The sequence below is a fragment of the Aythya ferina genome (assembly GCF_964211825.1).
Source record: "Aythya ferina genome assembly, chromosome: 4".
NCBI classification, from domain to species: domain Eukaryota; kingdom Metazoa; phylum Chordata; class Aves; order Anseriformes; family Anatidae; genus Aythya; species Aythya ferina.
Genome location: NC_140300.1, coordinates 28,400,577 through 28,427,271, shown reverse-complemented (window position 1 = coordinate 28,427,271; position 26,695 = coordinate 28,400,577). Strand labels below are relative to the sequence as shown.

Here is a 26,695-nt window from a genome sequence, read left to right as displayed (position 1 = left end):
GTCACCTTCTTCACACTAACAACCCATCTTTCTTTGCTTGCCTTAGTAGGGCATTTCTCCCATGGTGTCTTGAAGAAGACTGTGTACTTTGCTTGACAAGGAGATCCCTTAAGACTTGGAGAAGAGTCATAAATCACTAATAAAGGATTCATTTGATCCATCTCAAGAGCTGACCCAGTCTGTTTGCCCTTTTCCAGGGGTACAGTGGATTGCCTGGGTGGCACAGAGGCACTTTACAAGCTGCTCTTTTCAACACAAGAAAGCTCCTCCTGGTTCCTGGGCAAGTTATCGAAACCATCTCTACCCACACTGTAGGTAGGTTTGCAGCTTCAGATGTGGAGGAACTATTTATATACAAGCAGCGTTTAAATAACCCCATAGGAACATGCACTGCCTAGCATGGGAAATGAAGCAGTGATAACTTACGTTTCAGCATTTTCACAGCTACTTTCATCACCGGTTGAGAACGGCTCAATCCATATGCAGTCCCTTCAACCACTTTTCCAAATGCACCAGAACCAAGGATTCGACCTGAACACAAGGGAAACAATTATTTATTCCAGAGCAAAACAGCAATTAGCCTCTTTTCCTGCTGCCGTTCCACTTTGGGCTGTGATTCTTATGTGGAATGAGCACACTCACTTAGCCAGACCACTGGTATTATTATTATCAGCCTTGTTAAGCAGAAAAGGCAAAAGTATTTTTAAAGAAATGTTGTAATTAAGAACAATTCCTAAATGAAAGCAAGCAAGCAAACATCAGGACCACATCTGTACATGGGCACTTGTAGGAAAGGAACTCTGAGGAATTTCATTTCATTCAAACTTGTCTCCTAACCTGCCCTGCCACCCTCACTTTACCCTTTCTAAACATTGAACTTCCAATGTCTAAGCTGACTTCCTTGCCTCAGTCAGTATCTGACTACAATACAATTGTGCTTTTTACTTCAAATCTGAACTGGACTCTCTAGCTGTAGTTTCAGGCTGCTATATCAGTGCTGAATACATCTAGCAGCAAGACAGGCTGAAGAGAATCAGCAGCACATTTAGGAATAGACATGCAGGGCCATCAGTGATCTGAAAGAAACTGAAATACATGTTGATCACATATGAGGGGAAACTCCTCTGAAGTTTAATGTACAAGTGTGCTTCACATGTTTGAATAAATTTTATTGCAAATTTCCAAATGCTATAATGAAACAGCTAATGTTTATACACACTTTACTCTTCCCGCAAATCATTTTAGACCAAAATTTTGGATTATCATATCCTGTCTTCTGTTATGGATATAGTGTGCAGAAGAATTGTGTACAGATTGAGCAAGATTTTAGAGAAATATAAACTGCACAAACATGATCCAAAATACTATATTTCATAGCTTCCATATTGGACAGCAAGCTCATTAAGGCAACGTTTATTCAGTGAACAAACCCGTATATGAACTCCAGATGACAGGACATTTTAATATTCCCAGTGAGCTTGCTGTTTCATTTCATGTTATTTTTTAACTTCCAACACTGGCAGACTAAGTAGTGGCTTTTACTATGGAGATATATGGCATCTTGTCTTTGACGTTCACTTGCAGTTTGAACTTGCCGCCTTTTACACTTCTGAAGGTGTTATCTGGCATGCAATACCATATGTTTCTGTTATCCTGTGGCTACAGCCCACACTTTTATTGTATACACACTTTTAGAAGAAAGTTTTTGGCCAAAAATAACATTAAATATCAACATCATTAACAAGCAGGAGAAATGGTTAAAGCATGAGTTACCACTGAAGAACTTCTCCAAGATCATGACAGTGTAGTTTGTCATGCACACAAAAACTATCCAATTTCTTTTCAAAATTCCTGTGCTCCAAAGGTTATTTTTCCCAGTCAGGATGTGAGAAAGCTTCCCACTAAATTTCAAACTAATTCAAACAACCTGAGTCTGAAATTTGGCCCCTGAAATTTTTCAGCCCAAAGGTCTGGGAGCCACATGGCAGGATGCAGCCCTTCAGAAAGTGATGGCACTCACTGATGCTCCTTGATCTTCTTGTCTTCACAAGCCAATTCCTCCCCAGACCATATTGTCGACTGAGCACGAGACACACATCTCCCTCCCCTGCACCTCGGCTGAGCCTGAGCACATGTGGAGTCAGTGAGAGCGCTTCTGGAGCGGCAGGGAGCTATTGCTGTTATTTCCCCTTTTCACCCCTTTCCATATACGTCCCATGTGTCTTACACTTGGAACTTGGAGCCAGGTGGGATCTGACTGCTTACAAGTTGGCAGCATCTGTAATGCAACCAGCTCCATCACTTTCTGGATGCCAAGGCCTGCACTGGAGCCCAAAATTATATCGTGGATTTATTTTCTTAGTATAAAGGCATGACAGGGATCTGCCCACTGAAGGAACAGGAATACTTCCCTGCAACAGAGGAATTGTGCAGACAGCAGCAGCTCAAGGCTCCGCAGACTGGTGGAGGAACAGTACTTGGGGGTGAGAGCTAACTTCAGTTCAACCTCTGCACCCACTCACAGAGCTCATCTGCTGAGACCAGTGGAGAGGTGCCACGTTCTGCTCTAGGGGACACGACTACAAAGGTGAAGTCCCAGACACAGCCCTGGGCTCCCCTTTGGCTGAAATTGGACTGGAAGGATCATCTCACCCCAAATTGAACCATTACTTTCTTGGCATATACAAAAAGCCAAAGGACAAGCTTTATAATCTATATCCAGCTTCTAGACTCATAAGAAACTAGGTACCACATCCCTAAGTGCTGAAAAACTTGAGCCTTAACTTGTTTTTTGCAAGCTGCAAGTGGGGATGGGTCTGATTCTACATGTCAGACCAGCATTCCATTTATTAACTCCCCAGCGTCAAACGGGTGGGCTTTGGGGAAGCAATGGGAGCAACTCTGCAACCTCTACAGCCATCCCAAAATCCTGAGATCCAGCAGCACTCAAAGCACTCTCTTTTAAGGGCCCTGCCCTCTACCATCTCAGGATGTCCTGCAAGGACAGCTTCTCAGCAGTGCCAAGAGAAAACTGGCGCACAAGCAGCTCACTGTGTTATCCAATTTCTCATTCTGTTGCTCATCCCCTAGTCTTGTGCTGGCTGCTGGCTGCTTTAAACAGAACACTACCCATACTGTGGAGAGGGGATCACAAAGGGAAATGTGCAGTGTAACCCAAATTTATCAATTGAAACTCCAGCCAGCAAACGTTCAGAGTTGGCATTTAACATAGGTCTGCACTCCAGGCATTACTAGCTCAGGAAAAAAAAAGAAAAAAAAAAAAGAGAGAGAGAGAGAGAAAAAAAAATGAATGCCAGCTGGCTTACTCAGCTAGGGCGGGAAGTGCTCATCTGAATGAGCCAAAAAGTTTTTGCATCCTCTTTCAGAGCCTCCCTGAGCTAAAGGTGCAATTCCTTTGCTGCCATCTCCCACTTCAATAAGAGAAAACACACAGACCAGAATTATCAGGCCCAGGAACAAAACGGTCCATGTCAGCCGGAGAGGAAGCATTTAATATGGCAAAACGGCCAGCAGGGAAACGTTAACTGTGTCAAGAAGAATGCTTTGCGCAATCCTGTTTGCTAAAAGGACATGTAGCACCCGTGTTTAAAGCGCTGACTGTCGTGAATGTACTTGTAAACAGGAAAGCACTGAAGTAGACTGGCGCTCATGAGTCAGAGGGAGACAAAGTCACAGTGGTGGTCTGTTAACTCAGATCTGACAAATCCTATTTGGGCATATAATTAAAGTCGGGGCTGTTATAAAATAATTCCATTAAATATCCACCCTCGCCTAGTTTTCAATTAGCAAGATGAATTTAATTAAAGGATATCATTCCTGAACCAGAAATTTTTTGTGCCTCTTCTTTCAAGAATTAGTATCAATTCTTTTCCCACAGTGGGGGTAGAAGAACTACACCGGGGAATGCATTCCTTGAACAGTATCAAACAAAACAAAACAAAACAAAACACCTTTCAGTTTTCTTCTGAATTTTTGTATACAGCTTGGTGCACTGATACATCCAAGAAAGGGATGCCTTGTGCATTTAAAGCAGTACCTGGGCAGAATATTAAAGTTGTTTATAATCACTACAATTTCAACTGATATAAATGACAAATTGGGCCAGCCCTGAAGAAGTAATTGCTAACTGAATTCTGTATGAATGCCAATGCAGGGAAAACACAGCAAGAAAGCAAAGGGGGAAGGAAGAAGGGCAGTAGCCACAAAAATAAGTTATGCAGTTACTCAGCAATGATATATGCACATCATGGATTAATAATTTGAAAAATATTTTAATAAAACTACATAACTACTTGCAGGTTTCCCTTGGCCTCTCCACATAAATATATAAATGTCTTGCAAATTAAAACTGCTGATTTGCTCCTTGTGAATGCCTTAGCAGAAGTGACTGTTGGAACTGGAATTTAATGCTGGCGGGGACCACTTAAGCCACATTGAGGTGGGCATTGCACACAGAAGATGCAGAGCTGGAATGAAGGCGTGGGAGACACTAACATGAGTTGCTTGAGGCTAACACCACTGCAGGAGAAGAGGATGTGGAAGGAGAATTAAAGAGAGCAGATAAAGAAAGATTCTGGAGTTCATGGCCATGAATTACATCACAAATGCTGGTATTAGAGACCTTAAAGTTGTCCTTAATTGTCCTTTTCCCAGGAGAAGGACTGGGTTAGCCCCATAGAGGAAACTTACCAAGCACTAACCCGTCTCGAGGAAACTCCCATCTGGAGTCATAAGGCAGTTGCATTGGGTCCACGTAAATGTATTCATGGCCATCGGGGCTGATAGACTCAATGACTCTCCATCTTATCTCATACCTTGGCTTCTGCAGAACATATTGAAGGCAAAACCAATCATTAGTCCTGTGCCTGACTTGAGATCAAAACCCAGCAGGGCTTAGCGTCCAAAGTGAAATATTTCTTTCTAGGTTACCTGTTTCCAGATGATGACCAGAACAATCAGTGAAATTATCACAATCACTAGCAGTACTAGGACTGCAGCAGCCACCGTCAGTTCTGATCGCAAGGCTGTGGAGTAACAAAACAGACCATATTTTCCTCCTGAGACATGAGGAACATGACACATGCACAAGACAACCATCTCCCGCACCGCCACAGTTCCCATGTCCTGCAGATGTGGCAGGAGCACTCCCTGGGGCTGGTGACTGTAAAGCCTTTCCAAGCCCAGAGCTACACTGCCTTCCTGTTTCAAGACCAAATGTGAAGATTGTCTGGAATAACATCCCATAACCAGTGGTAATAAAATGATTAAATGAATCGCGGAACCATGTAATAAGTGAAAAACAGATGCACCATAAAGACCTGTAAAATGCCTCATCCTCAGATGTCCCAGGGTGAATAAAATCTATTTTCATTTATCTTTATTTGCAGTCATTTATGTTTTTATCTGTTAAGCATTTTTCCAAACTGAACTGATGTGTGTTAGAGTTCAGACTGGCTGCTGTAATCTCTCAGAAGGACAAAGCAAACTCACTGGGAGCCACAAGTTTCAGTTCCCGAGTAACAGCACCGAGGTCATTTCTTGCCACGCATCGCACAGCCAGGGTTTCCTCTACTTTCTGGAAGGTCACCTGGCTTTCCACCATGTTCTTCTCATCCAGATGGGCTTCCATGTGTATATCGGAGATATTGTTAGTCAGAAGAGTCCATGAAGTGTCATTGCTGCATCTGCAGAGAAGAATAACAGTGGAAACGGGGGCTGGGTGTCGGTGTGGATAAAGAAGAGTGAACACAACAGGAATCACCTTTCCCTATAATCTTCTTCTGGCAATGATCATTTTAAAGACCAGAAGTACTTAAGACCACCTCAGTGAAAAGCCTGCATCTTTCCTCCATCAGAATAATTGGCCTTCTGATCCTCATTACTGCTGCAACTTTGAAGGCCTGATAATGCAGCCCAGCAGGTCCGGTGTAGATAGATCCTGGTGCTGCAAAGTATCATGCATAGTTATAGTAGTGGATGGATCTCTACTTCTCCCCGAATACTTCATGGCTTACAAGGCTTCTTGGGGCAGGGCTGAGAGGACAACCATCCCATGAGGCAGGAGGAGACTTTACCACAAGGAGAGCAGAGCACAGCTGGGCTGTGCCCAGTGCTCCTAGCCTCCTTCCACGTGTGGTCTCCTTCTGCCTGGTGTACAACCTCCCAGGAACAGCCTGGGAGGAACAACACTTATTGAACACAAAGATTTTATCAGAGCTAATTGAAGGCATCACGTATTCTACAGGATATGATCACTAGGAAAGATATGGACAACCTGTCAAAATATAAGCAATATGTCTCTGAAAAGATAAATCAGATTTACAGCTTACTGGGCCTTGATGAGGAAAGTGTGGTATAGTAACTAGCAATGTTAAGCTAGTCAGCGAGAAAAACAGACATATTTTAGATCACAAAGCACCCCTTCTTACTTTTTAATGTCCTTGCAAACCAGCCATTCCACATCAGGAAGTGGGGTCCCCTCTGCCAAGCACCTCACTGTCTGTCCCCCTGCAGAGCCATGGTGGTCATCCACAAGGTCTAAGATCAAGGCTGGAACTAGAAAGGAGTCATGAGTTTGTTAAAATATTAAGCAAGGTCTAGAAAACAGCTTAAAATCTCAAATAAAGCAGGACAGGTATTATTTGGCCAACAGTTTAGTGGCAGCTAGAGACTAGGACTTGGCCAGGAGTTCCTTGTCTCCTGAAGAGCAGAAGGGATCCTAGGCTAAAGCCACGAAAAGGAAGTGCAGCGGGTATGCCACGTCCTCATGTCATGCTAAATGAGCTATCGTCCCTGCTGTCAGCTGGAATAACTTAGGAGGGAGGATAAAGTTTCTTTCTGGCACAATGCCAGTGCAGAAGTCAAAGCCAGGATCAGTGTACAAGAGCTCCAAGGACTCGGCATGCACGCACTCCTCTGGACACCCTAATTCATGCTTTTCTTATCTCAATAGTCCAGGCAATCCAGTGCTCAGTTTTGACCCTGTGTGTAAGTGGATCAAATCTTTGCTGTGGGTCACCAGTTGCGGTAAGCTAGGTTTTGGGACTCCTTACCTTGTATTAGCAGTGAGAAGGTGTATCTTTTAATCTCATCTTCATTTTCAGCAACCAGAGTATAATATCCACTATCTTCTTCCTTGGCCCGGATCAATTTTAGTATACTTTGAAACCTGCAGAAATGGGAGGTGTGGTTTGTAATTTTCTGTTTGTATTTTGTTTGTATTTTTAAAGGAGGCATAAAAAAAATTTGCTTCTATGCAACATGTAATCTCGGTATATGGAGATTATAATGTGCTGACATTTGGCATGTCTAGCATGCCTTTGCACTAAAATCATTTTTCAAACAACAAATATCTACCAAAATACAACTGAGTAACATGTGGACATTATTATATTCTGCATGGCTCTGACAAAGACTCTGATATTATTGGAAGTAGCTAGAGATTATTGGAGTGAAGATTTCCTGGAGGGACTGAAGAGGGCTAGTGCCCAGAAACCAAGGTTTGTATGTTTTGGAGATATTAATGTTATCAAGGGAACAAAAAAAGGCAGACTAGGCATCACCCTTTAGAGTAGATAATAAAGGCTTTTTAAACATTACTTTAGAAGAAGCAACAAACTGAAGTAGATAGAGCAGGAGTAGTTCTCAAGTTTCTAAGGGAGATGGCAAAGTAAGATTCATGAGAGTATTTTTACCTTGTTTCCTGGACTCTGCTTGAACTAGTAACAATTTCAGTAAGGTTTTCAATCAGAGTCACATTATCCTTTAACCAGTACATTTTTGGAGCTGGGTACGCCTGTACATCTACGACAAAATTTTTGACTTCATGTAGATTGACAGCTTCCAAAGGGCTGAACTGAGGCTCTAGATGAATGAACCCTTTGTCTGCAAATGAAAAAGCCATGCGTGAACAATGCTGTGCAGCATTTTTCAAGAGTAGTGTTTTTGAACACATTAATAATTTTTGGACACTGAAATCAGACTATACCATGAACTGTAATGACTACTTTCTTATTTTCCTTAACCTCCTTGGTTGCATGCCGAGCAGTACATTCATAATCCCCTGTGTCTTTCACTGATGCCTCAGGAATGGTCAAGGTGTAAACCAGCTTCTGCGATGGGACTTTGATATCATCAAGTTTTATCACACCTTTTTCTTTCTGTAGTTTGGAGAAGGAAAAAAAAACCTTACTTAAGTAACTAAGCTGAAAGTAGACCGTTGAGGATTTATGATGCCACTGGAATGAGAGTAACCATCTAAACCCTGTATGGCAGAAGACTTGTTTATTCAGTTAAGGATATATTTTCAAGCCACAGGCACAAAAGATGTGTCTATAAAAATACATCCTTCTGGGGGCAGTCACAGAAGGGTGAGGAGATTTAGAGCTCATATTTTGTTCACTTGAAACAAAATGTCATTCAAAACTTGGGTAAGCAGTCTGAAAGTGCATTTCACTGCTTATACTACCTTCTCCTCAGACAGAAAACCTCTGGGGTTTTATTTTGAATTTTCTTTGTTTAGTTCCCATGAAGTATAGGGTGAATTTTTATCCCCTCCACCAAAGAAAAAGTAACCGGTTACTACATGATTTGTTCTGTGTGCTCTAAAACAAGAATAATTTATCAGCAAGGAGAAGACTCTTGCAAAAGTAAGGATGGTGAGAATGGTCAACCATGTTATAAGAAGCTGGAATAAAAAATACGTTGGAGATAGTTTGGAAAGATGGCATATAGCAGGGGCTTTAATGCATAAAATGGAAAATAGAACAAAATCTCAAATCATTTTTTCTCTTGGGGTCTTAATTTACTTAAATAAAAGCTGCAATATGGGGTCACAATTGGGCAGTCATTTAACTACTCCATGCCCTCAGTTACCAGGCATTTTAGATGGGATATTCTGAAATTCTGTTTTGTCAGGATGCTAACTTATTTTCACTGATTTTATTTTATTTTATTTTATTTTATTTTATTTTATTTTATTTTATTTTATTTTATTTTATTTTATTTTATTTTTACTGCAGAAGGATGTTATGCAGGTTTGAAAAGTTCTGAGGTTCTCTGAAAGTTTTAAGGTTTTCTTACAACTTTTTTTTTTCTTATATGTTCTTTTTTTTTTTTGATTTCATGTTCTCATTAGTGAATAATTATACTGACTGCAAGAGTCACTTTAATTTACACCTGCACATCTAGGAACAACTAAGACTCTGAACCTCATTCTCCATCATCCTTTATTATACCCAAGAAGCCAGGGTTTGAGAGCCATCTTTGAGGTTCATACCCTCAGCAGTAGCTATGCTGAGCACTATGCGCAGATGTCCAACACATTCCTAGATCTTTCTATTTCCACAGCATTTCTTTTTTTGAACTGGCACAAGACCTGAGAGGCAGCATTCCTCCCTCAGTGCATGGACTCCCAGTCACACCTCACCTTCCTCTCATGCTTTGCATACTTACTAACAACAAAGTCTAACTTTTGGTACTGACTTTCTTTTGTGATACCTTAGAAGTAAAAGAAATTACTTTGTTTTCTCTCCTCAGCTGTCCTCATTCAGAGAAGAGATGAATATTTCACAACCCCACCTTCTTCCCCAACAAATAACTACAAACATGCAGACTGAGAAAAAGAGAGAGAGATTTACCACTTTCCCAGGATAATTCCACTGTAAATTAACCACCTCGTTGTCAAAGACCACACAAGTTACTACGATGGTCTCGCCTGTTTTGTAGACAGTTTTAAGAGCTTCAATTTCAACTGGCAGCTGTGAAGTAGCTAAAGAGAGAGAGAGAGAGAGAGAGAGAAAGAGTACAGATTTAGTTTAAAACTGTATGCGATTTTCACATTGTGTAATTTCAGGGGGAGATTTCTATTTCATTTCCTCTGTTGAGGAATTACCTGGAAAATTCAGTGAAAGTATTGCTGATTTATAGTGATGTAAACATTATGTATTTAAAGGATGAAGTGTGCAGGCATTGAGTTTAATCAATTCAATTAAGAAAAGATCCAACCATAAAATTTCAATTAACAGTTCCTAACTCAAATGCCCCTATGAGATATTTTACTCACTGCACTTGGGATAAAAGTAATTATCCATTTTGCTAATCAGTGGCTGTCTTTGAAAATCCACTAGTGGTCAATACAACTTTGTTCTCAAAATATTTGAATTGTGTTGTTTTTTCCAACTAACCAAAGTTCTATCATTTGAGTCCACTGGGGAACACCAGGCTTTTAAGTTCTGTTTCAACAAACAGGATGAAAACAAATGGATTACAAAAGACTTTTGCAACCATTTGAGAGAGGAGGTAAAGTTAAGGGCATTTTATTCTCATCAAAATTGTATACAAGATAGTTTGCTAGGCAAATTAGCAACTAAGTGACTAGTAATATTGCCACAGGATCAAGGAGCTCATCATTGGGGTAATATCTGTAATATTGTGGGGTATAACCCCATGATGCTGGTGCTAATATGACTCTACAGTGTGAGAAAAGAACTGGGCTGCACATTACTGCTTTTTTTTTTTTATTATTATTATTATGAAAATAAATAAATACCTCTTAAAATATAGATGAGGAACACATCAGACTTGAACTCCACACCTTTAACCGTTGTTTTGCATGTGTATGATCCCGCAGGGAAGTTTCCTATGAAACCTCGTTTGTTGTCATAGGCAGCATAGACAGCCTTGTCTAAACTGTTAATTAAAGTCACTTGAGCATTTGGGTCACTTGTCCGACATGGGATAGTGGTGGAATCACCTTCTTCTACTAGGATGAACTGGTCTTCTGGTATGGAAGGAACAAAAGGCACGTCTGCGTCTGTAAAAAACAAGAGGTACATTTATACTACCTTGTTTGTTGGATGTCCATATGCAAGAACTGGATATCAATGACCACCTACAGGTCTTAACTGAAATCAGTACAGTTCATGACTCCGCTTGTTCAGGGACTGCAGGTGAGGCATGCTAACAGCATCTCAGTTTTGCTTTCTGGTGTGTCATGTAGTGAGACATTTGACCTAAGCACAAAAGAGGAAAGGTCTCGGGCTCCTTCCTGAAAATTCAGGATGCAGAATTGGAAATGCAAAGGACTCCAAGAGAAAAAAAGCTAATTATTATTCTTCCCATTAGACCTGGTTCTGATATATTCCTACAGTTAGGGCAAAAGGCTATTAAGTGACACAAAGCATGAAAAATAACTAATGGGTATGAGAACATTTATGCAGTTTCTGGGGATTAAATTAAAGATGACTTCTCTTTCTCTGTCATAAACAACTCTATCAAAACATATATACAATGATGAATCTGGACTTACACATCTAATTTTTAGGAAAAAAGATTTTGTGCTCAAGTGTAACTTTCACTGCAATAAAAAGAACTGTAATAAAAATAAAGTAAAATTAATGTGTCAACAATATTTTATTGGAACAAATCACTCATCTTTTTCAGTTGGATTTTTTCTTTCTGTAATAGTAGCTGCCCCATAACCAATACACAAAGAAAAGAAAAAAGAAAAAAAAAAAAAAAGAAAAAAAACCACTCTTAATAGCAAAAAGTAGAAATCAATTTTGGTGTTGCTTATGGCTAACACCATTAAAGCCACATTTCATCAAAAATACTTCAGGATACTTATCTTTATGCATATCTAACTTGTCCAACATTGCAGTTATGAGACATAGTTAATTATGGTCATAGCATGTGGTTTCCAGACTATGGTATTTGACCATAAAAAAGCAAACAAACACCTGGTAGTTTTAGTTCTTCAAAGTCAACAAAATGCTTGCCAACTTTCCTATCCAGCCAATCCAAAGTCTGAGTTCAAAACATAATTGCATAACATATCAAACATAAAAAGCAAAGCCCTTAAATTATCTACACTTGGCCATTCAGAATAAACAAATAATCTCTGCTAGCCTGAAGCTTCTGTGCAAAGCTTTATAATGAAATTTAATAAATAGCAATACAAATCCCTCCAACAATAGAATTTATGCTGCACTGGCAGGCTCTTTGTAGCAATAGTCCAAACACAGCCCTCTATCCCAAACACACTGCCAACTCCATGTATTCATTTTCTCGATGTAATTTAAAACAGAAATGGGATTCACCTAGTTTGGTTTTCTCTGTGCTTTTAGTGAAACTGGGATATTGCATGAAGTCTCAGAGTAACCCTCCTTGGCCAAAGTGGGTTGCTGCCACCCATTGCCCTCCTAATTCATTGCAGGAAAAACAATTGTAAAGACAAAATTTATAGTGGAAACAGAAACATTCTCTATAATTTGGAGAAAAGGATATGTTTCTGCATTTATGACATCCTAATGTTCACTGAGTGGAAAAAATTACAGGGTGTCTCTGCTTTGCAAATGTGGTAGGCTGAAATCTAGAGGCATTTCAAAATCAAAACAAAATGCCCGCTTCTTGAAGAAATCTTCTGTCTTTTGCCCTTCTATCCTTTTACTGACTGAGTTACAAGCACACTTAACAGCAAGAAAATCTTTTGGTGATTTGGCTAAAGCTGGTTGGAAATTGAGATACATGTGCCAAACCCCGCAGCCTCTGCTGAAACCTCTTAGTGCTTCAAGAATGAATACAAATGCATTAAGTTTGTTGTGGGAAATGTAGAGAAAGTCTTGGAAGAATCGCTGCACTTGAATCACACATCATGAACTGCAAAGAATTAATAACACTGTAAAATAGCCTTTAAAAAAGCCTCATTAGTCCTTCCTGCCCTTTTCCCCTTCCACAATCCTCCTTGCAGTTTCAGACATCATCTCCTTCACAATTTATTTTAGTTTTGCAGGACGATTTACAATCCCTTCTTTTCTCCTTCATTTCCTGCTCAGACTATTTACTGCAAATGTCATGGCTTGGTCTTCTCTGGCCCTGCTGTTCTGCCACTTATCCTCTGAACACCAAGGAAACATCCAGACAGCACTTTGCCAACGCAGCCAGCTGTGGTTCAGTCTGTGGTGCCTATTTCAGCCACAGAAAAATAAATAAATAAATATCTTGATCGATAACATGTGAATCCTTTAAAGGAATTGTCAGCCAGAACAAGGGGGTGGGAGGGCAAAGCTGGTGATAGGAACTTCTGAAGAGAAGGGATATCATTTCTTCTGTGTCCAGCAGATTTTCCACCACTACAGAGAAAGGTGGCACGAGGACTGGGAAGGCTGTGTTTACTTTGAAAATTATAGGGCACTGCAAGAAATGCTGTGTAGAAACACCATATTTTTAATCTTGCCTCAGACTGGTCAGCAGTAGCATTTCTCATTTCATCCTCCCTTGTAACAACTCCTTGTAACAGGACAACTCTGCTGCTTCCTGGGCCCTCTGCATATGTGAGCTTTTCCCCTTTCTCTTTAAATCAGGTTAAAAACAAGACCTGGCCTTCCCCACCTGGCGACTGTTTTAGTGTCAGATGTGGCACTGGTTTGGGCAACACGTGTCCCAAAATACAGTCACCTTGGAAAGTGGGTCAGTCACCCTGTGGCACCCCCACTTACCAGGCACATAGATGTAGATGTTCCTCCCCTCCACTTCCCCATCCTCCACTTGCGTGTGGTTGTAATAGCAAACATACAGGCCCGTGTGAGCGGCTGAGGCATTTCCTACTTCCAGCACTGTCACGAAGAGGCCACTGTTGTTCTCTTCATGTCTGATGTCTATCCTGTGGCTTCCCTCGGTCACTGGGTACTGCCAGCTCACTTCGCTGTCTCCGGAGCATTTGAGCGTGAAATTGGAATTGAGCTGTACAACCATTTCATTTCTGTTGGGAACAATAGTCGGCAGAGGAAGCTGGCAAAATGTTAGGAGCGGGCCTGGAAAAAGACACAAATAAAGAGCACATGAACACACAGCCCCTCCTCAGCACAGGGATGGGAGAGGGTGCAGAGTGGATCCAGAGCAGGCATCTTTATGGCCATTTCAGACGTGCTGACATCCCAGGAAATTTACCCTTGTTAAAAGCCAGAGCTGTTCCCTGTGGTGGGCAAATGGCCTCCCTTTGAAATGCTAAGCAGAGGAGTGTTTGCTCGCTGAGCCCTGTTTGACAACTCCAGAGGTGAAAGACAGAGGTGAAGTTAGGGATGGCTCCCAATCCACACCTCAGCTTCGCAGCCCCAAGTCCCAGCCCCAGTCCCTGACTCCCAGTTCGTGGGTACCCTACAAGCTGCGCTGCAGGTCCTTGCAGCAATGGTCAGGAAATCAGCAGGCCCATCAATTTGCAAGGAAGCCCACCGCTGAAAGTTGGAAACCACTTCCCAAGGCCAACACCTGCACTTTACATCTGGCTTCTATTTTGGCAAAGGGCCAGGGAAGGGGCCTACATCCAAAATTTGTGCATTGGGTCTACCTCTGGCCAAAATGTACAGAAAGTTTATAGCCAAATAAAACTGTAATTCATTGAACTAGATGTTGTAGATGGCACCACTTTTCAGATGCAATCTACATTTATGGGGTCAGATTTGCAAGCCTAGGTAATTTGTAGGTGGGCTGGTGCAGGTCCAAGTCCCAGAAGGAAAATGAGAGGGCCCACACCCTAAGCTTCTGAAGAAGAAAATGGGGAATTCACCAGGAAAACAGTGTGAAAGTGGGCCCTGCACGACAAAACAGCAGTAGGAGCCCAGGCTTTCTTTGAAACCAGTTTCTCACGTCTGCACGTGTTATCTCAACCCGCAGGGCCCTTTCTATATTTGGCAGCCCTGTGGCAAACCCTGCCCTCCCCTCCCAGCGCCATTCGCTCTGCAGATGTGGGCAGCCCGGCGAGTGTGGTTATGTGGTGGGAAGGGGGAGGATGCTGGAGCCCACACAGGCAGCCCGGCTTGCTCCATGCTGCTGGAGGTGCTCCAGCGTGCCAAGGGTGGGACAGCTGTAGGTAGACCTTGTCTTGGCATACCAAAGTGAAGGACAGAAAAAATAGAGGCTGGAGGCAGCAGTTTGTTATTGTGGACACAATGAAAGGAAACTTAAATACAGGTTTGTGAAAGAGCAGGGATGGGGAGGCTTAGAGGACTGAGGAATATTACCTGTGAGGAAACATCCCAGGATCAGGAATGTCCTTGGGGAAGTGCCCATCGCTACCAACAACTGAAACAGAAAGAGGGCAACACGGAGCCAGTTAATAAGCTGACAACAGATACAAGAGCTCACAGGACCACTGTCCAACAGTGCCCTTTGCTTGTACCCTCCCGAGGGCAGGAGTACCCCCAGGACCCCATCTCACACCCTCATCCTGGTGAGACACCCACCCACACCACCCACATGGCACGTGGAGCCGCAGGCAGACCACCAGCACGGGGAACACAGCCAAAGGTCCACAACCTCTTCTCCTCGCTAAGTTCTGGCCCACCCAGCTTTTGAATTTTGGAAGTTACGCAGAGCACAAAGCTGGCACTTGCAGCAAAGAGCCTGCAAACAGCCCTGGTGCCCACTGCAGCACACAAAACTGAGCCCATGCTCCTACTTGGATGCTGCATTGAATTCAGTGGGGATGCAATGGCTATATGCAGTAAATTCTGACCTTTTAGTGGCTTGCAGCTTTTTTTGGGGGGGGAGGAGGGGGGGAGAAACAGCATATTTAAAAGCTACTTTTATTATACATCACACAATTGTGAGTGATATTTTTGTTTTGCCATTGTACGTATGTATATATATAGCTTACTGAGCACAATACAATACAATAGTGTTTATTGCTTATTTAGCAAGAATTCCCTTGATCAAGAGACATGCTATTTAAAACATATGCTGAAATTTTCTAATGGAATAAATACATGACAGACTGTAGGCCAGCCATGCCATTCACTGAGAGCCTCTTCTCGCCAATAGTGTGAAAATCACAAGCTATTTGTGATAATTTCAGCTTTCAAACAAATAATCAGAAGGCATCAGTTGTGAAGAGGCAACAATGGCGATAAACAACTCTGAATCTTTATGCTATCTAATCACATTTCTACTTAAACCCCTCAAGCAGCCTGCTAGGTAATTTCCAAAAGAGGAGCTCCTACAACCTCTGCTCCCATTGAGATCAATGGACGTTTTTTGTTGACTTTAATAGCAACTGGATTTGGCCCAGAGCCAACATAGACTAAAAAAGGACCATACAGAAGAACCCGTAATCTGAAACACAGGCTAAAGAGTAAAATAAAGAATGATGTGCCAAAACAGAGACTAGTTTTTCAAAGGTTCTGGAGAATTTCTATTCACCCTCTGCTCCTGATTCTGAGATAGGAGAGCACGTAGGTGCATCCAGTTCTGAAGACTATGCCGATGCCATATGGGAGCTAAATGATTACAACATGCCATGGGGTGCTTCTGAACCCGTCCCTCTTTCCTCCTGCGACGTGTGGAACAGACAGTGCTCTTTTGCAAAGCAAAAAGTATTTGATACTCCAATCAAACAAAAGGTATCAGAAGCAGGATTAGAAGACTTACAAACTACCCGCCCCAAAACTTGTACAAACAACCTTGGAAATTCAGCTGACAACTTTCCAGCAGAGACAAACCATTTTGCCTGATTCTTCAATTAGCAATAATTGCCACGTGTTTATGTATCTGTCTCCTGTTGATAACAGACTCTCAAACATCAAAGAAGTCCATTTGTTTCAGCCTCCTTATTCATTTTTATCACATTTATATCCTGCAATATTTTTTCTGATAAAGTGACCCACACTGTATATCTTTAAAGAATTTCCATCATCTGAATCCTAAGCTCCCAAGATCCACAAGACAATGTTACCCCACTGCCCACCAAATTTCCTTCAGCCTTTTCCATTTGAAAATAGGGTCTCTACCCCAACTGTGTTGTTTTCCAGACTATTCAATGCAAGTGATGCAACACAGAAAGAGAAAACACAAAGCTAATATCTTTTACACACCAGACTGCAGAAGCTCTGCTGAAGCGAACTTACACTGCTGCAAAACTGTGTGAGGACTGAAGCCTGGTGAATAAACTGATGTAAATAGAGGTGATGGCATTTCCAAAGTGGTATTTGGAATTTGTTGCCTTAGTTGGGCTGCCATAGCAATCAGTAAGAACTGAGTGCCTCAGTCTACCCTTGCAGTTTAAAAAATCACAAGGATTTTCTAAATCTGCATTTCCCAACTGGCTACTCTTTCAGACTCCATAGCTTTGATCTTTCCTCAATGACCTGTTAATCTCAGCAAGACCCAGAGCAACATTTACGCACTGTGAAAAACAGAATAATGTACTAAGGACTCATCATCATTCATACTCAAAATCTGTTTGAACTGGATTTAATTACATCATGCATCTGACTTTGGCATGCTGGAGTCAAGGTTTAACACAGAATTTAACACCTCTGTTCTGGGCAAAAGATAGTTTACTCATTCCCAAAACACCAAGCGTTTGCTGTTTATTTACCATCACTTTTTTTTTTTTTTTTTTTTTTTTAATACACTTATTTTGCTTTTTAACCTTCTTTGTGGCAGAGGAGCACTCTTTGTCCTAAAACACCCACATCTCAGCCCTGAATAAATACAGCAGGTTCAGTTTCTAGCATCACTACATTAAACCGAAAATTGGTGTAACCTTTGTGAAGCCAGTAGATTTATGCAAGTATTGGTAGCACGCATACAACGTAAGTTGGAGCCAACCTTAATTCTTTGCATACCTTGAACAGTGCTAGTTAAAATAGAAACATGGGAGTGCATAGTGAAAGCTAAATGATGCCACAGGGGTGTTGCCAAACTCTCTGCAGTGGAGGTTGATTGCCCAGGGTAAAACAATCATCACATCTGCTCTAATCACTGGGTTTTGAAAGGAACTGACTGAAAATTTGGTATCTCTGTTGTGTGCTTTAATGATAAAAAAATCAGGAAAAGAACATCAGAAGAACTTTTATCAGCAAGGAGCCAATCTTCCAAACACTCACTGCCAAGCGCTGGCTTCCAACCAAGAGGGGTTTCATTGACTGCAGAGCAGAAGAGACAAAGTAAAATCAATATCCAAAAAGCTGATGGAAATGTGTGTTTAGAAGATATTCCTAGGCGATTGCATGACCTAGACAGAAAGCATGGTGGCGGGGTAAAAAGAGCCATCCGTATATGTTTTTCATACTGCTGTAAATCAAACAAAGAACTCTTTCAAGATAGAAAACCGTCCCATCTACCAGCAGCCTGGAGACTGACAAACTCGTTTCCTGCCAGCTAAGTAGTCACTGCACTTCATGCTCTTGGCCACAGGATGGCAATGTTGATCCACAGCAATAAGCCAGCTCTCCTGTCCAGCAGAAGGAAAGGCTGGTCTCCAGCGCGGCAGCTGGAAACTAAGCTAGGTCTTCTAAATCAACTTAAAATTAAATTTCTTATGTCTTAACTTCATGCGAATTTTCTGGGTTTTCTTCTTTGGAGAAAAAAGAAAAAAAAAGTTAAAAAGTCCCTATTGCTCTGTATTTATATAAATTATATGATAGTAGGTGGATTGCAAATCTTGGCACGTAATGATGTGATTATCCTTGTTATGAGAGGGCTGGATAATTTCAGTGGAGGTTTTGTCTGAGTGGCAATCCGTCCTTCTGGGAAAACTGATCTTTTCCAGCAAGAGCAAAGGCTAGCCCAAGAGCAGAGAACAACTTTTCTTCATTGTGGTACATGTCACCGGTTGAATACAAAGGTTCAGTCAGGACCTCCTGAAACATTTCTTGGTTTGCAGTTCCCAAATTACAAACTTAGTTCTCCACAAAAGCAAAGCAAACAGGAGAGCGTCTGATGGTTTCACTGGGGAAAGGCATAAGTGACACAAGAAAATTTCTTCTTTGAAAAGTCCAGCATAAATGTTCTCCTAAAGAGTGGTTTGTTCCATGTCCCTTTGAGAGTGTTTGCATCTAGCATAGCCTGTGCATCTCTTCTGGGCTGTGCAGGAATAACTACACAGCAAGCTGAGTCTGTCTGGGGCTCCTGCAGCGGCTTCAGGCTCTGCAGGACACCTAGTGATGGCTGCCACCAGTCCGCCTTCCAGTCAGCTCCAATTCTTCAGCCTAAACCATCAAGACAAACCATAGGACTAGGAAACAGAGGTAGAGGGCAATTTACAAAGTCTAAATTTACTTAAACGACTTTCTGGTCTATCCCAGCAGATAGACAACACAACAGATACTTCCAAGGGTACATCTCACTTAGGTTCTCAGGATCAGGTCAGGAACTTCAGAGAACACCTCAAATCCCAACTTAGGTGCTCAGAAGTGGTGGATGGAAAAAAACACTCCATTTCTGTTGACCGCAGGAGTTAGGAAGCTCAGCCATTGCAATCTGTTCCCTTGGGTGTCTACGTGAAGCTTTATTGACTTGAAAGAGATGAGTCAAGCAGGAGAGCAAGGCAAGAGGGAGAGAAAGGATCACTTGCTTACTTGCTTCCTTCTTTCAAATTATCAGCAATTCTTGCCAGCACCAAAAAAAAATGACCTTTCAGAAATCATTCTAGTTTTTAAAACGAGTGAAGCAAACATGTTCTAACAGAATTTTCAGCGTTCACAGGCAAGAGTAACACCACTGCAGCCATCATGATGTAAGGATACAAGCAAAGCGAAGTTTCTATAGGGTTATCCATTTCACCCCTTTTCAGACCAATTGCTGCTGTTGGAAATAACCAACAGTAGGTCGGTTACAAAAAAAATAAATAAATAAAGGTTTGTGCAAGTCTTTTCTCTCTATATGAATTGGACTCAAATCCTAGCTTGATACTGCAGTACTGCAGAGAGGTATTTTATTAAAATATTTATTACTTCCTGCTTTCTTGAAACCTAATACCTATGTATTTGTCTCCCAGCCACATGAAGATCCCCCATACATCAAGGAGCAAATAAAAGCAGAGATGCCCATCGCAGTCCTGCTGGCACACCTTCTGCTGTCCCCGCCTGGGGAGGAGTACCAGAACAAGGGGCCTCATTTCTAGGCAGCAGGAGACTGCCTGCAGGCTGGGAGAGCTGCTTTGCTTGCAGACTCCTGTGTCCCAGTGCTTTGTGCGGTCTCATTTTTCTTCAAACTTTTTTTTCCCCCCAAGCTTTGAGGTTGGCTAAACTGCTGTTTATCTGAGGGCTTCACAATGCTCTTTGTTAAGTGGAAACTGAAAATGAAGAGCCTTGCTGCGAGATCTTCCTCTATCTCATCTAGAAGTAAAAGGCAGATATCCGCAGCTCAGAGTTTGAGCCGCTGATGGCGGAGGGACCTTTGACGCCTCTCTCCTTGCTTTGATCCTGTCTCTGGCCCCGTCCGGGAACACTGAGTTAATGCAGCCTAGCTGGGCCCCCGGCCCTGGGAGATGCTGAAGGCAGCACCCCCGGCATCCCCCTGCTGGCTGCCCCCGCCTCACCTCTCCCCCGGGCAGCAAAAACCAGCGGGGGAGCATTAGCGAAAGGAGGCACAGCGGCGACCCCGTCGGGGATGCAGTGGGGACCCCATAACCAGACGGGACATGGGTGGGGATGGAGGGGGAGAAGAGGGGCACGTTGCCACTCTCCAGCCCCCATCCTCGGGGTTTTCCTCCCTGCTGCAGGGTGCCCAAGTGGGTGGCCCCGAGGGAGAGGGAAGAGGGGCGACCCCGAAGCCCCATCCAGCTCGGTTTATGTCTGTTAGAGCCGCTGCGGATCAGAGGCTGCCCGGGACACCGAGCAAACCTAGCAGAGACGGCAGCTCCCAGCCACTCCGCTGTTTGTCTAGGAAACAATAGAAAAGCCTTTGCCAAGCTGGAGCATTTTTTTTTTAAACGCGAGGTAACCAGAAAAAAAAAAAAAAAAAAAAAAAAAAGCGGGATGGGAGGGGATGGGGCAAAGCAAAGCCGTGTTTCTCTCCCGGGCTGCTCCCCGACGTGAGCTCCGGGCTTCTTCTCCTGCCCGCTCCACCGGGAGAGGCACGGAGCGCTCTGTGCCCCCCCGAGGGGGCGGCCACCCGCGGGGGGACAGGAGCTGTGCCCCGTCCGGGGCTGTGACAGCGACGTGCCCGTAGCCCTGGGGACGGCTCCGTCTGTCCCAAATACCCCGGGCGTGTGGTTTCGGGTCCCGGAGGCTCGCCGGGAAGCCGGAGCGTTTGCGAGATGCCGAACTGCCGTCGAGGGGCGCTGGGTGCGTGCCCCCGGCGAGGGAGGGGGCCGGGGCAGCGGCCCCCGCAGCCCGTCGGGACGCCCCCGGGGGCGGCAGCTGCTGCCTCGCTGGATCCGCCGCTGCTCGCACAGAAAAAAGCTGTCCAAGTCCTGTTCTCTGGAACGGCTCCTGGGCCGCTGGGTCCCCGTCCAAAAATGTTGAGCAATGCCGCAGCCAGCCAAAAAGCCATTTCCTACTTGCTCCTAGGACTTTTCCAGGGGACTCCAGCCTGGCAGAGGCTGGCGAGTTTGCAGCCTCCGCTCTTGACCAAATCCAAACGGTGGCCGCGAAGACTTCAGCCCCCCTCCGGGGGGCGAGGCGGCGGGCTCCAGCCGTCCGGCGGGGCGGGCGGCGCTCCCGGTGCGAGAAGGGGGCTGTAAGCTGGAGAGGCTCCAGGTACCAGTCCTGCCCGAGTTCAGCATCTTCACTTTCCGCTGAGACGTGGAAATAAAGCAAAAGAGCGGGGGGAGGGGGGGGCGCGCAGGGATGGAGATGGGGTCGCCCGCGCAAAGAGGGGGTCGTGCGTGTCCCGCCTGGGCTCCCGGGGGGGGTGTTAAGGTGGGGAAGGGGACCTGAAAAAGGGAAGGTGGCGAAAAACAAAGGGTGGGGGAAGGGAGCGGAGAGCGGCGGGGTGAAAGAAGCGAGGGCAGAAGGTGGGGATGCGAGAAGAGGGGGAGCCGCCGGGTGCTACCCTGCCCTGCTTCCCATCCTCGCTGCGCGTCCCCCCCGCGCCCACCGGGCGGGCACCGGCGCTGCCATCGGAGCCCCGGCGGGGCAGGAATGCGGCACGGTGGCCCCCGCGGTCCCAATGTGTTTGTCATTAGCGCTGCCCGAGCTGCTCCCCGCCGCCGCCGCCGCGCCCCGACGGCCCGCGGAGAGGCCGGTCCCAGCTCCCCGCCGGCCCCGGGGGCCGCCAGCCCCCGGCACCCCCGCGGGAAGGCGCCCCCGGAGCGGCTCAGCCGAGGAAAAAAAAAAAAAAAAAAAAAAAAAGGAAAGAAAAAGAAAAGAAATACCAACAAATTGATAAAGGGAGGGAAAAATTAAAAAAAAAAAATGGGAAAAGAAAAAAAATGAGAAAAATGGGAAAAAGAAACGGGGGAAAAGGAAGGAAAAAAAAATGGGGAAAGTGCCCCTCACCTCTTACCTTCTCCTCTCCAATCCGCAGCTATAGTCCCGCAGATCGTAAAATATCCAAAATATGTCCACGTCTTTTGTGACTTTCCCCGCTCAGCCGCGCTCCTTCCCTCCCGCTCGCCCTCCCTCCAGACCCGACTGCAGCGGGCTCACAACCCGCGCCCCGTAATTGATTCAATGTTATAGTCCATCCTTCCAAAACTAATCATTTGCTTTAAGTAAATAGCTGTCAGGAAATGAAGCCCCCCTCCGGCCCCTTCGCAATAAGAGCCGCCCTGGCTCGCCCGGCGCCCCCAGCCCCGCGGCCGGAGGCGGGCGCAGGAGGGAGGCTCTTACGGAGGCAGGGGGGCCAGTCTCAGCCTCCAGATTTCAGCAGCCTCGCAGGGGAGGGGGAGGCTGGCCATATGGCAGGGGGGGAGGAAAAGGGGGGAATCGGAGAGTTTTGCACTGCGGGGGCAAGGAAAAAAAATATAAAGGGGAAAAAAAAAAAAAAAAAAAACTTTGGTGAAAAGTCAGAGGGCTCCCAATTTCGTGAATGAGCCTCCTCCCTCAGCCCCACCAGGACGGTGGGTCACGGTGTGGGGTTACGGACGGGGAGATGGAGCTGGAAACGAATTGGCGGCTTCCTCGTGTCCTTTGTGCGCTCCTGAGCGCGGGCACGGGGCGCAGAGCAGCACGGAGGGCTGCGAGGCAGCCAGAAGCAGGAGGCACCGGGCGAGAGGGGCAGAGCCGCACCGCTCGGGTTTATGAATGAAAGCCACAACGAAAGGCAGCCGTCGCCGGGAGCCGGCCGCCTCAAACCCTGCTGCTGTGCCGGGACCGGGGAAGCTCTTCTCATCCTCTGTGCCCTCGGCCCGGCCCGTCTGAGCTCGCCCGGAGCCCCGACGGCTTTAGCCGGGGACCTCCGCCTCGCCGTGGCGCCCAGCGGTGGCCGGGGAGGTGGCGGGGGCTGCCCCCGTCGCCTCGCTGCGGGGTCCCGGAGCCGAGCCCGGCAAGCGGGGCGATGCTGCGGCCGCGGGAGAGGGGGCAGTGCAGCCCCAGGAACCGAGCGGGGATGGAGGCCCCTGCCTCCCGGGAGGGCTCCGGCCTCGGAGCCGAGCCCCCGGGCTTCTCCCCGCTTCCTCCCTTCCCGCTCTGGCCCGCCTCCCTCCTTTTTTTTTTTTTTCGTCTTTATTATTATTTTTTTCCGTTTAGCGCCAAACAAAAGTTTTGTCCTCAAAGTCAAGCGGCAGGATGCGGTGGTTTTTCTCTCTCCCCAAACCAAGGAGAGCTAAGCCTCCGGAGCGAAGATGCCCCGAAGGGAGTGGGGGCAGGCAGGAGAAGAACAGCGTGCTCAGGCTGAGGGCCCTGTGGCGAGGCTCGCAGGGTCCCCAGCCTTTTTGCACGCTCTCCACTAGTGCATCCTCAGCTCGGGTGAGTGCACAACCCCGCTATTGCTTCCACATGTTCCTGCAGGAAACCAGCGGAGTCAGATCCCTGGTCGGAATGCTAACAGGATACCGTAATGCTTGTGAATAAACAACAGGCTGCGAGTGAGTCAAAAGCACAATGAGGAAAAAAATAATAACAATAAAAAAAATGAGTACACCCGGGTGTTCTCCACCTGGGGGGCGAGCACAGGCAGCAGCCCGGCCCCCCGAGGTTGTGCAGGACGAGCCCCGACGGGACGGGAGGGCTCCGGGCAGGGTTCAGCTCCGCGAAGATGTGCGGGAGCCGAAAATGCGTGAGCTTGAGGCCGTGCGGGGCTCGGGCTGGCACCCAGGAGCCTGCTTTGACGGGTTTAAGGATGGAGGTGATGCCTGGCGAGGGACCGCCAGCATCAGCCGTGGCGCCCGCTCAAGGAAAAGAGCAAAAGGAAGGGGAGAAGGCGCTCTCTGTTTGCAATTACCTGCCTCATTTGAATAATGCCTTCGTAGTGATCATTATCGAGCATTCGTTAACGGCTTCCACGTGGGATCTCACAAAAACGAGCACAGAATAAAACCAAATCGCGGAGTCGGGACGGGAAAAAAGCTGCGGGCGGGGACCCCGGCGGCTCCTGCGGGGCCGGGCCGGGGGCAGCGGGGCCGCTTTCCCCGACGTGGCTCCCCCTTCCCCGCCCCGACGGCAGGGGACGAGGGGCCCCCTGCCCGCGGGAGGAGCCCGGGAGCCTTCTCGGGGCCGGTCCCCCACTCCCGGTGCCGGCGGTGCCTGGGGGGTGTTTGAAATAACCCCTCCGGGACGGCTCCCGAGCGCTGCCCCCGCCCCGTGTGGCGCAGGGGGGTCCCGTCCAGGGGCTTGGGGTTAGCGAGAGGACAGGCTGGGGGTGGGGGGATTTACACCACGGCAGCCCCCTCCCCTCCCAGCCCCTCTCCCCTCCCCCGGAGTGCTGCAGCATAAGGCATCCTGCATGTTTATGTGGCAACAGATGGAAGCCGCACGTCTTAAACAACCCGGGCTGGAGCCTCTGCCGCCTGTTTACTCTCCCAATCTGCAGCCCCCCAACGCCCCCCAACACCCCCGGGGGGGCGGTCGCGGTCCCGGCTCCCTCCCCGGTTCTGCAGCGCCCGCAGGCTCCGGGCGGCGGGCACCGACGGGGCGGCTCGCTCCGGTCCCGGGAGCTTGCGGGGGGGGGCTGGGAGCTGAGATTTTGGGCTGGGAGGGAAGGCAGGGATGGGGCTGAGAGCCGTCAGCCACGTTTTAGGGATGTCCGGTGCCGGCTGAGCTCTCCCGTAGGCACAGCGCCGCTCAGGAGGACTGCGACACCCCTGGATGCACACCTCTCCGCTCATTAGTATTTTTCTATTTTTCTAAAATTTTAATTTATTTTTTAAATTTATTTTTCTAAATATCCATTCAATGCATAGCTCTCGGGCCCGGCCGTTTCCCGAGCAAAACACCGGCCTAAGCCACGACCATCGAGAAGGGCAGCTCCGGCCAGGAGCAGAGCCCCGACAAACCCCGAGAGAGGGGGAAAACCGAGCGGGCTCTCCTTGCTTATGTCTGTAAATCTGTGCCCCGTCTGTCGCGGAGGGAGGAGAACACAGCAGCGGGACAGACGGGGACAGACGGGGGGCACAGCCGGGCTCCGCCGAGCCCAGCCCCGCCGAGGGAGATGCTCGGCCCTTGCAGACGTGTCGCGTTTACAGCCATGGCGGGGATTTTTTGATTTTTCCCTTTTTCCACAACTCCCTCGTTCTGTTTGTCCAACATCGGCTGTCCCCGAGTAGCAGGGATCCCGTGTCGGTGGGCGAGCAGGGAGCCAGACAAAAGAAATAAACCTCTGCTCCCCGCCACCAGCCTCCCCTCCCCTCCCTTTATTTTCATTCACCCCGGGGTGGCTTAAGGCAGTGCCCCGTGCCCGTCGGGTTCCCTCTAAGGCCTCTGCTGCTTCGACGTCGAATTGTTTTGCTTTCACCGTCACATTTGGCTTTTGACGTTCAAAGATGGCAGAACAAGCGTGGCAGCCTTATTCTTTGCGGTGGATCAAAAAAAAAAAAAAAAGAAAAAGAAAAAGAAAAAAAAAAAGCTTTGTTTTCCCTGCTTTATTTTTTATTTTTTTTTTTTTTTTCTTATTCTTTTTTGGGAGGGATTGGGGCAGCACAACCAGGCTGCTCCGGTCCTAACCCGGTTTAAGGGTGGGGTAATGGGCCGGGAGCGGAGGCAGCGGGCGGGACGCTAGAGGGCACCGCAGCCCGCGGGAGGAGCGGCCGGGCAGCGCCAGCCACCGGGGGCACACGGCTCCCCCCCTGCACCGGAGGAGCGCTCCTTACACAGAGTCCCCCCCAAAAAAATAATAGTTAGCAGCCGCCCTCCCCGTTAGCCCACAGGAGAGGGCAGCGCTGGGTGCGCGCCTGTGTCTTGCAGCCGGGGGGTGGGGGGATGGTTTTCTTTCCTAAATATAACCCGCAAGCCCTAGGAGGAGTTCAGTGGGGCACGGCACGCCCCGCAGACGCTTGGTTTCGCTGTTCGCAGTTAAAGAATCGGCTGGGTTTTGGCGATGGGGAAGCGAGGATCCGAGCACTGCATCCCTGCGGGTCCAGCAGCAGCCCCGAGGCGAGCAGAGCTGCGAGAGCAGGTCCTCCCTGCCACAGACGTGGGGTTTTCCCCCCAGAAAATCAAAGGACCTCCTCCTCCTCCTCCTCCAGCCCAGGTTTGATTTCGATCCGTAACTCCTTAGGCCATTATCTTTGCCTTTGTTCTTTCAAACCGCAGCAATTAATGGATTACAGCAGGACACAGACACAGCCAAGCCAGGCGGCTCTGTTTCTCTATCTAGTTACTGTTGGTGCCAGCTTTACCCCTTCGGGCTGGTGCCCTGAGATCTGCACAGGACAGCTGGCTGGTCCCTGGGCCGCCCAGGACACAGAGGTCACCCTCACCCGTGGTGTGGTAAGCACAGCCAGCCCAGGTCCATGCCAATGTCAGTCCCCACATATGCACGGGCTGACCATGTCCACAACACATCACTGCCATGA

The 26,695-nt window shown here is 46.7% G+C and overlaps 1 protein-coding gene across 2 annotated transcripts in view; it reads right to left on the bottom strand.

Annotated features, from left to right (window-relative positions):
* Positions 1-22,451, bottom strand: part of PDGFRA (platelet derived growth factor receptor alpha) — a 34,597-nt gene extending 12,146 nt beyond the window's left edge. The window contains exons 1-13 of one of the 2 annotated variants that reach the window (XM_084517123.1): positions 22,242-22,451; positions 15,039-15,099; positions 13,518-13,832; positions 10,571-10,834; positions 9,660-9,790; positions 8,009-8,180; positions 7,716-7,905; positions 7,074-7,189; positions 6,450-6,576; positions 5,512-5,705; positions 4,951-5,045; positions 4,711-4,843; positions 427-531 (exon numbers count right to left, since the gene is read on the bottom strand). In XM_084517123.1, the coding sequence (XP_084373249.1) occupies positions 427-531; positions 4,711-4,843; positions 4,951-5,045; positions 5,512-5,705; positions 6,450-6,576; positions 7,074-7,189; positions 7,716-7,905; positions 8,009-8,180; positions 9,660-9,790; positions 10,571-10,834; positions 13,518-13,832; positions 15,039-15,087 (1,891 nt within the window). In that variant the 5' untranslated portion in view covers positions 15,088-15,099; positions 22,242-22,451. The remainder of the gene's footprint in view (positions 1-426; positions 532-4,710; positions 4,844-4,950; positions 5,046-5,511; positions 5,706-6,449; positions 6,577-7,073; positions 7,190-7,715; positions 7,906-8,008; positions 8,181-9,659; positions 9,791-10,570; positions 10,835-13,517; positions 13,833-15,038; positions 15,100-22,241) is intronic. The other variant, XM_084517122.1, reaches the window with a different exon arrangement.
* Between the last annotated feature and the right edge of the window lie 4,244 nt (positions 22,452-26,695).